The sequence below is a fragment of the Tyto alba genome, unplaced genomic scaffold (assembly GCF_018691265.1).
Source record: "Tyto alba isolate M040663 unplaced genomic scaffold, T.alba_DEE_v4.0 Super-Scaffold_40, whole genome shotgun sequence".
Lineage (NCBI taxonomy): Eukaryota > Metazoa > Chordata > Aves > Strigiformes > Tytonidae > Tyto > Tyto alba.
The window spans coordinates 30,474,132-30,489,186 of NW_024881316.1; the positions used below are offsets into that span (position 1 = coordinate 30,474,132).

The window sequence follows — 15,055 nt, forward strand, 5'->3', positions numbered from 1 at the left end:
CCAAGCCACTACTGCCGGCACCCAGCAGCCAAAAGAAACCCGAGTACCACTCACTGGGTGTTTGTGGGTTGGGCTTTTTTAAAGGCAAAGGTGTACAATCTCTATTTTGTGAATTAAAACAGAAAATTGAAACAAGTAGGTACATACTAGCATTATATACTCAATAGACCAGCTACTTAAATACATTGCTTACTTTTTTCTTTTAATATACAGTACAGGCATCTCAAGAAAAAGAAGTTTGAGTACTATCTGCAGCCAAAAGTTAAAAAAAAAGTCTTAGTTTCAATAAACAGATATATCTACTAATTACTTTTCAGCTTTGAATAAAAGATTCTTAGAATGTTTCTACTACCCAGAAATACATATTTACATGTTGTGGTAATGTATAAACTACTAGTACTCCACTTGACTAAGAACACTGCCATATACGTGGCTTAAAAGCCAGTGAAAAATTCTTTCCCACAAATATTGTTCACCAAATTTTAAGTTCACCTGAAAATAATCTTGTTGAACCCACAGCTAAAGTATTGCTGCTATAAGACTGGTCAGGAGTAAATACACCCTCTGATCTAGAGGCTTACAAATGCCAATTTATGGCTGGGATTCGTACAAATACTTAAGACACCTTAAGCAGAATTTAAGAGGCTGAGGAGTGCAAGCCACAAGCCTAGCACTTAAACTCTTAAGTGCATAAATTTCTACTGGGAAAACTTCCTCAGCATCAGGTGTTGGGCCACTACAGTAGTCTCATGGCTGAAATCTCTTCTTAGAGATTATACACTTGCTCTGGTCTCTGGAGGTACAAATCCTTCCCATGTCCAAACCATAGGGCTAAAGATAAGGCTGAGCTGAATAGACATTTTATTTCCCACTCACTGAAGCTTTGTCCTTATGCAGTTAAAACCAACAGATTTACTGAATGAAAGAGACGCCAACCATGAGAGGAAAAAAAAAATTAAAAAAGGCAAATTTTAAATCCACAAAGGCATTCAACAAGTTTTTCAAATCCTGATGCTATTGGAAATTTCTTACATGTGAGTCCAGATCTTAAAAATAATTTCTTTTATGGGCACCTACCACCATGTCCAACTATCTCCAAAGTTCAAAGTTAAAAAATTAAATAAATTTATTCCACCCCAATCATCAGCTTGTTTTAAAAGCAATTTTTTGTTTATACTATCCAGAAGACTGGCTTCTGAAATCAAATATCCCTTCAGATAAATAAAGATATATTCAACGCAAAGTCAACCTACAAGAGCCACTAAGTAAATAAAAGATATTTTAATATTTAAATAAATGCAAATTCTACTTCAGATAACAGACTAAGATGTATTTATTATTATAGAGTAATGATGATTTTTTTTTTTTTTTCTCATTTTCAGGAAAAGAGTTCTGGGAAAAAACTCCACATCCCAAAACATAAAACAACCATGATACAAATTCTGTCATAAACAATATCTGATAAGCAAGACAGGTACTTGCTTGTGTTAATGCTATTACAAATTAATTCCTCATGGATATCCACAGAAAAAAATAAATAAATAAATGGAAAATATTGAAAAACTGTTACCTGAAGAATCTGGGTTGCATAGATATTACTGTCTTTGTATATATTGTGGGAATTCAAAATTTGACCAATATTGAAAAGACAAAACTAGTTTGAATTCAACTTGATATTGTTGAATGGTGAGTGCCAAACCACAATTAGTTTTTCTTTCTTTCTTTGATGAATAAGGAATAAACATGTCATGCATTTATAAAACTGACCCACGTAATGCATGCGAGTACCTGAGCATGTGGGCTGTATACAAGTTATTTATCTACCTCTTATATCTGTTCTCTAAGTATTGTTCACATTGTTAAGTTCATCTGTACTATCTGAAGTGTTTGGCATATCCACAAGTTTCTTCAAAAGATACATCTTACATCTATTGATGGATAGATACATTTTATGACACTGAATGCTGGCTAATGTTTTTTATTATAAATCTTGCTTTCTGCCACTTAAATTACTTTGCCAAAGTGTTCAGTTGGAAATCTCCAATGAATACTGTGTCTCAGACTATTTTTATATTTTAGACATTATTTCTTCTGGGTTTACTACTTTTATGCAATTCTTCACACTCAGGATGTATCCAGAATGTATAAGGAAAATAGAAGATGTCAAAAAGAAAACATCTTCTCCAGAAAGAACAGGAAATTGACACAGTATAAAACATTTCAGAAAATACTCATGTCATAATGGGAAGATTAGAAGATTTTCTGGCTAAATTTTCAAAACTGTCATTCACTGAATCAAGAAAGATGTTTCAGCATGTATCAAAATTTTAGAAATTTCAGTGATTTAGCTTATTCATAGATCACTCAGGAAAAAAAATATCCTGAGTTTTAAAAATTGCTTTCAATACATTATAGGAGGTGTTTCTATACTAAGAAAGGTCTTTACAGACCTTTAGTAATTGCCTGGTAACAATTATTTACACTTCTGACAGCTGTGTCTTCAATCTACACATAAAACATGCTTTATTTATACATAAAAGTCTAACTAGTGAACATTTTAATTGATTTACTTTAGCTGATTCTACCCCCTACATAGGTGCTGTTACACTTACTTAAGCTTTGCCCAGACTAATAAAATTAAATCAGAAAGTTAATGACTTGAATCTGGCCAGAGAAAACCACTTACCCACATAATCAAATTGCTTTCATTGGCTTTTGCAGCCCTGTCACAGCTCTGCTGCTCTTCCTGCCTGATGAAAGTCTATCCTTACTCTGGCACTTTAAACCAAATGCCTGGGCATTTTTTAGTGGAGATTGAGAATGTTACCTAAGTCAAAGATCTGAATTTTATGATTCAGCTTATGTCTTTAAAAAATAACTTAAAATACCCCCCAAGCTCTCAAATTTCTCAGTTTATCAAAATGCCATCAAGCCAAAACTGTTTTCTTGAGCCCAAGTTAGTTATTATCCCAAAGAATGACAAAATGTCCTTTAAAAGACATCCTGCTTTGATAGGCAGCTTCCCAGCAGCGAATCAATTGCTGTGTATTTTTTATATACATATGCCACACGATCACACTGCTGCACCAGCTTTTTACATTATCTTAGCAGACTATGTAATGCGGCATCTATTTGTACTTATTTGGAGATCTGAATGGCTCACTAGAGCTCGCTGTGCATCAGATAACACACTGCTCCAGATATTTTCAAAAGTATTTTTGAAAAATTGAAAAAAACACATTTCCTCATCCACCATTAAAACCTTATAAGACTTTGATTCAGACACACTTTAAAGATTTGAATATTGATGATGGATTTTATCTGATTAGAATGAAATTTATCTCATTATCATGATAACCAGTCATTAAATAGAACCCACCGTGAGATATCAGAGTGAGATTTTGTATCAAAATGGCCAGCCAAAACCATGTAAAACCAAAACATTTACCTTCTGTAGAGCACAGTGGACCTTGTACAGAGGCTATAAACTTCTGAATTCAACTCCTTTGAGAAGTCTGCATTGAATTTCATGCTGCCTAAGCTATACTCCACACTGCCTGGAGATAAGTCAAAGCAAGTATGTACTCACTTATCCCGTATTTTTTCTCCTACGAAGGAAACCGGCAGCCATGTGTCTAATAAAAGGCTATTAAATCCATCAGTCTGGCTAACACAATGCAAATAACTTGACACTTAGCAGTCATCATCCTGTTTACCAAAACCAGTCATTAGTTAAGGTAATGCTGTGTACAAAGTATTTCCTTTTTTAGACCAGCCAGTGAATGAACAGAGTGTTGTAATAAGTGATTTAAGGGGAAAGAATGCTGAAAGAAAATGTTTCTGAAAGATCCAGGGAGTGGCAACTGGAAAAAGAATAAAAGATCTGAAAATCTGAACAACGGAGCACAACAGAAAAACTAGCAATGTCACAGTCATTAAAACTAATTTTGGAGTTAAATACATATGCTAATCGTTTTGCTTAGTAAAACCTAGAAAAAACTCAGGAAAAAAAAAATACAGGAGAGAACACTACCTTGTACCAAACTTCACAGTTCTGACTTTACAAACTTTCACAAGGTTCAAGACACCATGCCAGGCAGTGCACAAACTCTTCAATGTCCTAGTCTTTGCTAATCTGCGTAAATAAAGATTAAACAAAAAGACATGAAGCTGAGAGCCCACACCGGTCTCTCCCTCATGTGTCTCGCAAGAAGTTTGAGAATTTTTAGTTGCAGTAAATTAAACATTGATTAAATTTTCTTTTTAAATTAATCACTTGACTCTCATTAGTAACAGTAATAATTCCATGCCAAAAAGAAATCAAATGTGGCAGGCTTATAATCAAAGGGAGGAAAGGGAAGTGTTTGAGTCACTCCATTGCAGCTCAGCCAGCTCTCATTGCACCATCTCTTTGGATTGCCTTGAAACTCTGCCCGTGTTTGCAATAATAAAGCCTGTAAAGCTATTTTTGTTTTGGTTTTGTTTTTTTTTTTCATCAAGTCCAAATGCAACAAACGATAAAGACAATTTGGCTCAGTTGTTTCAATTTTACTGTATGTATATACACACATATGCATACATACACACAATATGTATAGCATGAGTGCATATAGATATGTATAGCATGTTGATATATATATATACATATACACAAGTATTTTAAATATTATTTTATTTTTATACATAAACCTCTTCAGAAAGACAAGCGACTATAAATATTTAGTTTGTGTGATATAGATTTTAAATATTACCTTTATAAATGGACCTTTTCTGTAAGTGAAGTCTTAGCCTATAGGGCTGTAAACACTCTGATTTGCTGGAAAGAGACTCAGCAAATGTCCAAGCCCAGGAAGAATCAGAAGGCTGGGGATTACTCATGTATACAAAGCTAAGCATAAATTCACAGTTGCGAGATGAGATCTAGAGTGCACAAAATATTCAATCACCAAATATTATATGGGGAATAATAATAAGTGGGAAAAAATACTGTAAACAAACTACAGTAAGATTTGAGGGTCTCAGAAGTGTGGAACCAAAAGGAAATAATTGAAAAAATACCATTTTGAGAGATTAATCAAGCTGGATGAAAATTTAGTTTGTTTTTCAATTGTTCAAAATAGAATTGGGGGCTGAAAACATTAATATAGCATTTTCATTTTACCCATTATGCACAGCAAAATATTCCTGTGAAGGGACATTTTTTAAATTAAAAAATTAAAATATTACACAATTTTTACACTTCACATGCTATTTCTCTTCTTCCTTTGTTATTTTCTGAATAGTTGTCTGCTATTTTTTCATGTCATAATAGCAATAGCAATCTCTTCCATTATATTATGTTTTCTTTCCACAGCTTCCTTCTATCTTTACCCCAAGCTCCGTTCTCTCCTTTTCTGGCTATACTTTCTATTTTTCTTTTCTGTCGGACTTTCAACTTTTAAATTTAGTTTACTTACAAACCAATCCATAAGCACACATAGGCAGCGTAACATTTATTTAAAATCTAAATGACCAAGTTTTCTGCTGGTCAATGACATCCCCATCTCTTCTCTTAATGAGCACCGACCTCACCTGGGAGTGAAGTCAGTAAGAGCTGCTCAGAAAAATGGAGAAGGTTGGAATATTTATTAGACATATTTTTCTCTTAGGCATGTGTTTGCCAAAGTGTTAGAAGAGACAGTTAAACAACACCCCTCTCCTTCTGTCTCAAATCCAGAACCTCCTGATGATGTAAGGGATAGGCATCTCCCTGTTAGGTTTTTCACCAGCCTTCTGTGGGAATTAGGAGAGAAAGAGTATATTTATTCACATCCAAGCATCCATTTCTTACTCTGTCCAGTGAGTAATCCCCTGTTTGTGTCTGCTACTCAGAAATTTCTTATTCAATGTCCCTCATTTGTCTAAATTCCCCAAAGCAATTATGAAAATTGATGTAACTTGTTGCTTTTAATTTTGCTGTTTTTTGGGAAAATGGATTAACAGCTGAAGCACTGAACTTATCTCTTAGTAGAATCAGGAAGACAGAAACATGGTTAAAACTGTGATTTCCAACTGGGGACCTAGACAACAATACTAAGCAATCCACCAATTTATATAATCTTCATGGCTTTCTAAAATGTTTCAGTAGAACAAATGAAAAAAATCTTGTGTTGACCACAGTCCAAACTCCAAAGCTCTGGGAATTAGAAGACAATCTTTTGAAACAGCTAGGAATCAAATATCCTACACAGTCCAGATGAGCATATGAAGAGATGATAGTAGTAAATGGCAAATCTTCATAGTGGGGAAAAATCACCAGTAATTTCACAGAGAGCGGTAATGGGTTCTGCATTGTTCGATTTATTCATAAATGGAAGAAGGATGAACAGCAGAGAGAACAAAGTTTTGCTTTTGATAGTCATCTATTTTAACAAAGTCTGACTAGGAAGAACAGAAGAACCTGTTAACAGTCCATGAATGGCTATTAAAATGCAGACCTAATGCAAGGGAGGTTATTGTCCCCCTCTGCAGTACCGTGTCCAGATCTGGGGCCCCCAACATTAGACGGACATGGACCTGCTCGAGCAGGTCCAGAGGAGGCCACAAAGATGATCAGGGGGCTGAAGCACCTCCCCTGTGAGGCCAGGCTGAGAGAGCTGGGGTTGTTCAGCCTGGAGGAGAGAAGGCTCTGGGGAGACCTTATAGCGGCCTGCCAGTGCTTAAAGGGGACTTACAGGAAAGATGGGGAGGGACTCTTTATCAGGGAGTGTAGTGATAAGATGAGGGGTAATGGTTTTAAATTGAAAGAGGGTAGATTTATATTAGACATAAGGAAGGAATTCTCTACTATAAGGGTGGTGAAACACTAGAACAGGTTTCCCAGAGCAGCTGTGGCTGCCCCCTCCCTGGAAGGGTTCAAGGCCAGGTTGGACGGGGCTTTGAGCAACCTGGTCCAGTGGAAGGTGTCCCTGCCCATGGCAGGGGGGTTGGAACTAGGTGATCTTTAAGGTCCCTTCCAGCCCAAGCCATTCTATCATTCTGATATTAATACAAAGTAATGTATATGAAGAAAAAACAAATTTTAAAAATAAAATGGTGGGCCTAGAATTGATCATTACTACTTATGGGCAATATCTTAAGCTACCGTTGTTAATTCCATGAAAACAACAGTTCAAGAGAAGGAAATATGATGTTGGGAATTGTTAGGAGAGGAACAGAAAATAAAAACAGAGACGACCCTAATACTGCTGTATAAATCTCCAGTTAGCCCACATACCAGAGCTGTCCATGTAAATACTGGAGATACTTATAAATCTCTCACCTCAAAACACAACAGAGTGGGGAAGGAGCAGTTCAGATGAGAGATTAAGAACATCAACCCTTCAGTGAGGAGGCTCCTCAACTTTAAAAATAAATGAATGGAGAAGATTAGGATCAAAGGTAATAAAATCATGGCTGGCATCAAGATGATAGAGAAGGATTGAGTATTTACTCACTGTCTCTTCCAACAGAAGAAATGGGAGACACCAAGTGAAGCTATCAACTTGCAGGTGTCAAACAAAAGAAAAGAGAAATTTACACCATGTATTTTGTGTAGTACTCCTTGTAATCAAAAGTTATCAGTGTAACAGCTAAATTAGTCAAAAAAAAAAGAGGTTAAACAATTTGTGGAGGATAAATCCATCAAGATTTACATATAGTATGGAAATAATCTTTACCTCAGAAAATCCCTAAACTGCAATTATAGGGATGAACCACCATATGCTGCTCTATGCTGTCTACTTGTTTATAAACTGCCCTTTCAGTCACCCTCAGAGAACAGATATTAGGTCAAATGGGTCTTTGGGTTTACTCATTATGGACATCTTTCTGTAAATAAGTACATATTTAGCATTTTAACACTTAAATATTTACGAGTCAACAATATGTCTTAGTAAAAAAGATGAAAACCAGAAATTATATTTATTAAAAGTAACATAAGGCAACATATTCTTCTGATGACAGTGTGTTAAATATACAGTAAGATACTTTCAGGAAACGATGGGTATGATTTTGTTCCACATGTTTTCCCACTCTTCAGTGAAGAAATTGATGAGGGTTAATTTGCTGCTGAGATAACAAAAATACTTTCCCACTAGTGGATCTAGTGATTTGCAGATACATTCTTGAAATGAAGACTCATTTGGTTCTTCTGCTGCATCCCTCAACAGTTTTGCCTAATGTCTCCCAGTAAATGCCAAACGCTCTATCAGTGTTGTGCCCTTCTGCCCCCTGCTAACAACCAAGCACATTCTGCAAGCTCTGCAAATTCATGCTTTGGTCCTGGCTTGTTCCATCAGCAGTACAGACAGATTGCCTGGGAATAGCTTTAGCAGGGTTCACATCCTACACACCCCCCCACAGTTGCTTTGCTGGGGAGGTTTGGTATCTTTTGCAGTACCCATTTGATTTGTTGGTACTCAGAGAATAGGGCTTAATGCAGGAGAAATACTCTCCTTCTAGCAACAAATAACATACTTTAAAGTTACTTTCTGTATTATGTATGACTCCTTGGCCCAATTTTTGCAAGTAGTTTATTTCTGTTGAAAATACTATGAAAACATTCTCTTCTGAAAAATATTTTAAGCTTTTGCTTAGACAAATAAATATCAACATCTACATACAGATGTTTAATCTCCTTTTAATGTCAGAAGAAAACTAGTCAACACACTCATGCTGGAGAAGGCTGGAGAATGAATAAACTTCCCAAACAGTAGCAGCTTAATTCAGTTGTCCAAACAATGGTGCCTGCTGCTGGTTTAGATATCCTAGGCTATCCGAGACATCTGTCGGGAACAAGCAGGTATGACACAGGCCCAATGGGATACCTGTATCCTTTCAGAGAGGTAACTAGAGGCTAGAAATTATTTTCTCAAGGGAATTCAGATGTCCTAGATGTCCTCTTTCAGGTAAGTAGAGTCCTGCTCCAGGCACTATGGACTGTGTTGGCTAAGATGCTACTCACTGGAAGGGAAAATCAGACACAGAACATGGCAGTAGACTCCCATGTGTAGAGACCTAAATCTAGGTGTTTTAATCAGAAATTGAATTCTGCACTAGGTCATAATTTTCCATGAAGGAAGACCTAAGCTAATTTTTATTGAAATAATCTTATACTTTCCCCATGCTTTGTGTAATTCTAGAAAACCATCATTGGCATCTAATGCCATTTTCTGCCCAGCCATGAGTCTGTCAAGATCTGTGTCTGTATTCAGTTATTATCAAATATTTCAAGTAAACCTTCAGTATCTGTTCTTCTTTTTTGAACACTAAATATACATAAATCTCTGTGTCTTAACTAAAATCTTATACCAGTGTCATATCTCTCAACTATGTCCTATATGTTAACTGATGCTCAGCAGTAATCAAGCTTACTCACGGTCCAGATTTGAGACTACAATCCTTTGTCCTTCACAGTGCTGAAGTGTATTTATTTCCTGTCTTAATTGCTTCATCTACTGGAAGTTTTCTAAAAGAATTTCAAAGATCTGATCGGAAGCAAGGATCCTGTTTTTTTCAGATGAGAATCAGAAATTTACTGACTGATAATGCATCATTTGCAAACAGATCTGCAAATAGCATGCATCCTTCTACTACGATAGCCCAAAGACTCCTGCACTGACAGAATTCATACGTATCACCCATTTCTTTTCTGTAAATGCTTCTGTTTTAAGAGGCATAGAGTTACCACAAATCAATACTAAAATGCAAAATGTTATTATGTTTCCATTACCCCTATCTCCTTCGTAATTCATGTACACTTCAAACAGATTTGTGCAATTCAGTTTTTGGGGGGGGGGGGGGTTGTTTTGTTTTGTTCTGTTTTTATTGTATCAAGATAGATGCTCTTGAAAAGTATCAGTCATGTTTTTCACTGGCACCGGGAGTGTACATCAGATTCCACAAAAATTCTCATGGAGCTGTGAAAAAAACGTAAGCACTTCTTATACACCTGTCTAGAAAGTCACCATAGAAAATTGACGCTTCTCTCTTTCACTTTGGATATGTCCTTGACATTTACACTACAAACCAGAAATGAAAATAAATAAATAGGTATGCACTGTAAACTATCCAATTTGTAGAATATGTTGGAATCATGTAAACAAAAGCAGTAACAAGCAACACTGAGACTATTGCCTTCAATTTCATTTCAGTGACTACCTTTAAAAGTTACTCACCTGGAATGACTGCAGTTCAAGTTGGTCTGATGGTCAAATATGGTCTGACCACTTAAAATTATACTTGTATATTGAAAAGGAATTTTATTTATAACAGACATGCAGGAGAGCCAGAGTAACAATTATCCATAGGAAATATTGAGTGACTTATATAAAAATAATTTTTTTTACCAATAATTTGCACATCATTCTTAATGCAAATGAAGTCCACTTTCTTTTATGGCAATTACTTTTTGTCAAGCTTTACCTTTTCTACTTACAACAGAACATTAGTTTCTATTTTTGTTCAGACTTTGAGACCCAACAGCAGTGAATGCAATTATGCTTGTACATCTAGCAAAAAATCAGACAGCATCTAGGTGCTGCCAAGAAAAACTTTGAACAATTTTAGTATTGGTCTGAGTATGCATAACTAGTCCTGTAGACAGGTTTGGATTTTGGTCATGTTTAGGCAAGATACAAATAGTAACATATTGCATTGATATTCAAAAGACCCGTGTCAGAATTACAAAAACTATGAACTAGAAGTGGCTGTAAAATGCAGAAATCCCCCAAATAAATGTACAATATGATATAATTCAAGGAAGAGAGGACAGCAATAGTACTGTATCCAGAATTTTACCCTCCTCAACTATTTAAATGGTTTAGTATAAATACATCTCAGCAATTACTGTGAATACATGAGCACTCTATATTTAGTCAGAGAAGAAAGGAAGCTTCCAGGACCATACTTAAGCCATGAAGTGGTTTTGCAAACCACTTTGGTGGTGGGTCTCTATTCTTAAGGGAAGTCAGCCCAGGACCTGCTGACTGGGATGCAGGCCCTGGTCCTACAAAGAACCTGGGCAATAATCTCATCGTGGGTGAAACCACGTGCTCACACAAGGCCCCACGAGCACTTTTGAAGTTGGCAGAATCCACCCTGCAGAAGAAATCTAAGGCATGGATCCCAGCCTAGAGCAGGGAAGGGGGAAGTGCCAGAAAGTGGGGGAAGCAGGAGAGAGTGAGAAAATGTACAGCCAGAAGTAGCACTGGCAAGGTCAGCAACTAGTAACGTTATGAACAGTTTTCAAAAGAGAGCCCAAGATTAGGAGTAGACATTTTTGATAGGTGGGTAAAAACATTTGGCTGCACTGTTGGTCTGGGCCCCATGCTGTTTTAATCCATGTAACAAATTATATGTGAAATAGAGCAAAGTCAACTCAGCTTCCAAAATGGGACAGTTTTCAGAACCAGTGCTCAGCAAAAAAAACATTGTAACTATATACTTATAAAGGAGGAAAAACTTACGGTGATGTTTTTTTACAAAATTACTTTGCACAGTCAATCCTGTCCTTAAGGAAGAAATAAAACACACAAGAATGCGGAATTTACCAATGCTAGTAAAAATGGGCTTAACCCATCAGCAACACACTTTGCAGGATTTCATAAATCCATGTTTTAAAGGGGAAGGCATTCAACTGAAATTAATTCATTATTTCTAAATTCATTGTTTCTAATTATCTAGCTATCAACACTACTACTAAAGAAAATACATTTAATATGCAGGTTCTACATGAAAGATGAACTGTGAGAGTCAAACCAGAGATGAAATAACTCTTTATTTTCATGCTTAAAAGAGAAACAATTTGTGAGTGTAGAAAGCCCTCTGTGGGTCATGGGCTACCTCCATGAAGCATAACACTGCTGTGTAGACCTGCAGTTCTACAAGGTCATAGAGTAAGAAAGGAGTGATAAACCCTCTGATAATTCAGTGAGTATCTCAGACATGTAATAATTGTTCTGAAAGTACATCCTACAGCTAAAGGCAAACAATTAATATACAATAGGTAAGGTATCTGTGTATAATTGGTACTTTCAAGCTACTGATTACTAAATAAATTGTAGCATTGTTCTTTGTCCTGGAGATTCATATTGCCTGACTGTCTCCTGGCCCATCTCCTCCCCATTCACAGCCATTCAGCAGTGTAGCAGAAGGAGTAATTGTGCATTTACAGGTACAGGTGTAGTATTAATTATTTTATTTATGAGTCTCCTTGTCAGTTGGTGAAAAAGGAGAATACACATTACCAGATGACAAGGAAGATGTTATGTTAAAGTTATGTTTTGAAGAATGCCGGTCATCTGCAGGCATATTTTTTTCATCATCGTTGATTGGCAAGCTGAAAAAATGTTTTTAAACTTCTTTTACATTATTTCTGCTTCATTGTTGCTTGCATTATACTGTCATGATAATTCAAATTTGGGATATTAGACAATTTGATATATTAGTGGGGTTAGACGAGTATAATGCTTGCATTGTTCACACATTCTCCTCTGACTCACTGCGAGATTATAAATACCCACCATAAGGGGAGCTCCACCCAGGCTAGGTTTAATCTAATACTTTTTGCTGTCGCAGGCCTTTCTACCTTTAACATGAAACCAAGCCACTAAGACTTGACTCCATATTCTAATTTTTTTTTTTTTTAAGACGATTCACAAAACTAGCTTTACAGAGTTTCCTGTAATGTCAAGGCAAAAGGTGTTCTGTAAATGTACTTTGTTTCAAATGTAAGAAACATTAACCACCCACTTCCTGTATTGTTCCCTAAAAGGTTTACAAGTACTGCAGGACTAATCCCATCCTGCCAAAAGGCTGCGCTTCTTGCCAGAGAGGGACTCAGTTAATGTTAAATAACTGCACTCTTCACATTAAATAATACTTGGAAGCTGAAACACACCAAGGCTTTATAGATCCCTTTTGAAAATATCTGACAAAGTCACAAGTCAATTTATTACAGGAGGCCCTGAAGAAAATTCCCAGGGCCAAGCTTTGCTCAGCTTCCACGGCTGCGGGTGTGTAAGGGAAGAACAGGGCTGGTGCCAAGAGCTTTCTGAGCCCGAGTAACATAGAAGCGGGTCAGTGGAACAAATCCTTTCCTTGCAGTAAACCTTGAAACAAAATAGCCTGTGATGTTCATTTAGATCTTTGCAGTTATTAGAGTCAAATATGGCTGGAAAGGTAACCGTTTCAGTAAAATCAATATGAACGAAATAAATTTTAATCCTTATCAATACTGAATTTTATTACCAACAAAATCCTACTCAAAACAGTGACTGGACCCTACAGAAGAATGGCCGGGCACTTCAACTGACACGTCAATGCCTGAATTAAAAAATAGGACAAAGACCCATAAATTCGCATGTTCTCGGTCCTTTGCAGGGACGTGAGCCGGGCTGGGCTTCGGTGAGGCCAGGGTCTGGGTCCCGGTTTGCTCACACATCCCCAGCGTGTCCCAGAGCCGAGCAAAGAGCGGCTACACACGGCCCTGCCGCTCCTCTGCCAGCAACTGCGCTTTCCAGCGGGGTGCTAAGGCAGCAGCAAAATCCTTCTAGGGACGATTCCACGGGAGACACAGTCCCCGCAGGTTAACCAGAATATCCACCTCTGAGCGTCCCCGCCAAACCAGGGGCACCGGTCAGGCCCCGCCGGCCCCCAGCGCTGCCAAAACCGGGCAGGGGCGCGCCGGGGCACCCCCCCACCCGGTGAGACCAGCCCCGCCGAGCCGAGCCCAGGGCAGACCCGGGCCGCCCCGCCGCCGCTCACTGAGGATCCTCGCCAGCAACTTCGGGGGGGGGGGGGGGGGGGGGGGGGAGGAGGGGGGCAGGGGCAGAGCCCCTGCCGCGGGTCCAACCCCCCCTCCGCCGTCCGCAGACAAAGGGCTGAGGCTCCGCCGCCACCCAAAGTGCCTCCCACCCCAGGTATCCCCTCCTCCTCCTCCTCGGCCCTCCCTCCGCCCCTCTCCCTGCCCGCCGGGCCGCCGCTCGCCCCCGGCTACTCACAGGATGGTGGTCTGGGGGGACACGGCGGGGACGGTCTCCAGCATCAGATGCATGCAGCGCACCGTGGTGCGGAAGCAGAGGCAGCGGCTGGGGCACCACACGCTCCCGCGCTGCTGCGGCGGCGGGAGCTGCGCGGCGGCGGGGGGGGGGAGCCCCCCGCTGCGGAGCAGCAGCAGGAGCAAGAGGCAGAGGCCGGGGGCGGCCGCCGCTTCGCGCCGGGCCATGCCGCGGGGCTGCGAGGAGGAGGAGGAGGTGGAGGAAGAAGAAAGGGGCTCCGGCAGGTCCGCGTCGCGCCCGCTCCGCTCCCCGGCCGCGGTTGCCGCTCTGGTCGGCGGCGGGGCGATCCCGTCCCCCCGCGCAGGCTGGAGGAGGGGACGGCGGTGGGCCCGCCCCGGCCGGCGGCGGGCTGGGCGGCCGCCCCGCCGCGGGGGCTCCGCGCCGCCCCGCGCACCCACCGCGTCCCGGGGCCGGGGGCGCCCGGCCGGCGGGCCCGGCCCGCGGCTGCTCCCCGGCCCTCGCCACCGGCCCCGGGAAGCGGTGGGTGGGGTGGGGTGGGGGGGTGCGAAGGTACCCCCTGAGTGGGGACGGCCGCGTGCACCTCGGGAGAGGAGAGAAGGAGGAGAAAAGGAAGGGAAGTGAGAGCAGTGGAGAAGGGAAAAGGAAGGGGAAGGAGAACAGAAAAGAGAGAGGAGAGGTGAGGGAAAACAAGAGAAGGGAAAGAGAAACCCTTATGGGAAGAAGCAAGTTCAACGAACCAACTCCCGTTTCTGCCCCGGTCTGAAAGACATACGCAACCCTGGCACTACCCCTTCTTGGTGCTGCAGCTTTTACTGCTGAAACAGGAAAGTCTGTCGGATTTGCCCGGAATTGCATCCAGCTGGTGGGTTTGGGTGGGTGTGTACACAGGCAAGGAGGTGTAAAAGGACCAGCAGGATGTAACTGTATTTACAAGGATAATGGTCGCAGCCTTAGCTCCCACGATCTCAACATCTTCTCAAAACGAGAACACAAAACTAGATCACCTTGGAGATTTC

The 15,055-nt window shown here is 40.0% G+C and overlaps 1 protein-coding gene across 2 annotated transcripts in view; it reads right to left on the reverse strand.

Annotated features, from left to right (window-relative positions):
- The window catches only part of PXDN (peroxidasin), an 89,725-nt gene extending 75,357 nt beyond the window's left edge, over window positions 1-14,368 (reverse strand). For both annotated transcript variants that reach the window (XM_042803524.1, XM_033009848.2), the window contains exon 1: window positions 14,022-14,368. In XM_042803524.1, coding sequence (XP_042659458.1) covers window positions 14,022-14,245 — 224 coding nt within the window. In that variant the 5' untranslated portion in view covers window positions 14,246-14,368. The remainder of the gene's footprint in view (window positions 1-14,021) is intronic.
- Window positions 14,369-15,055: the final 687 nt, after the last annotated feature.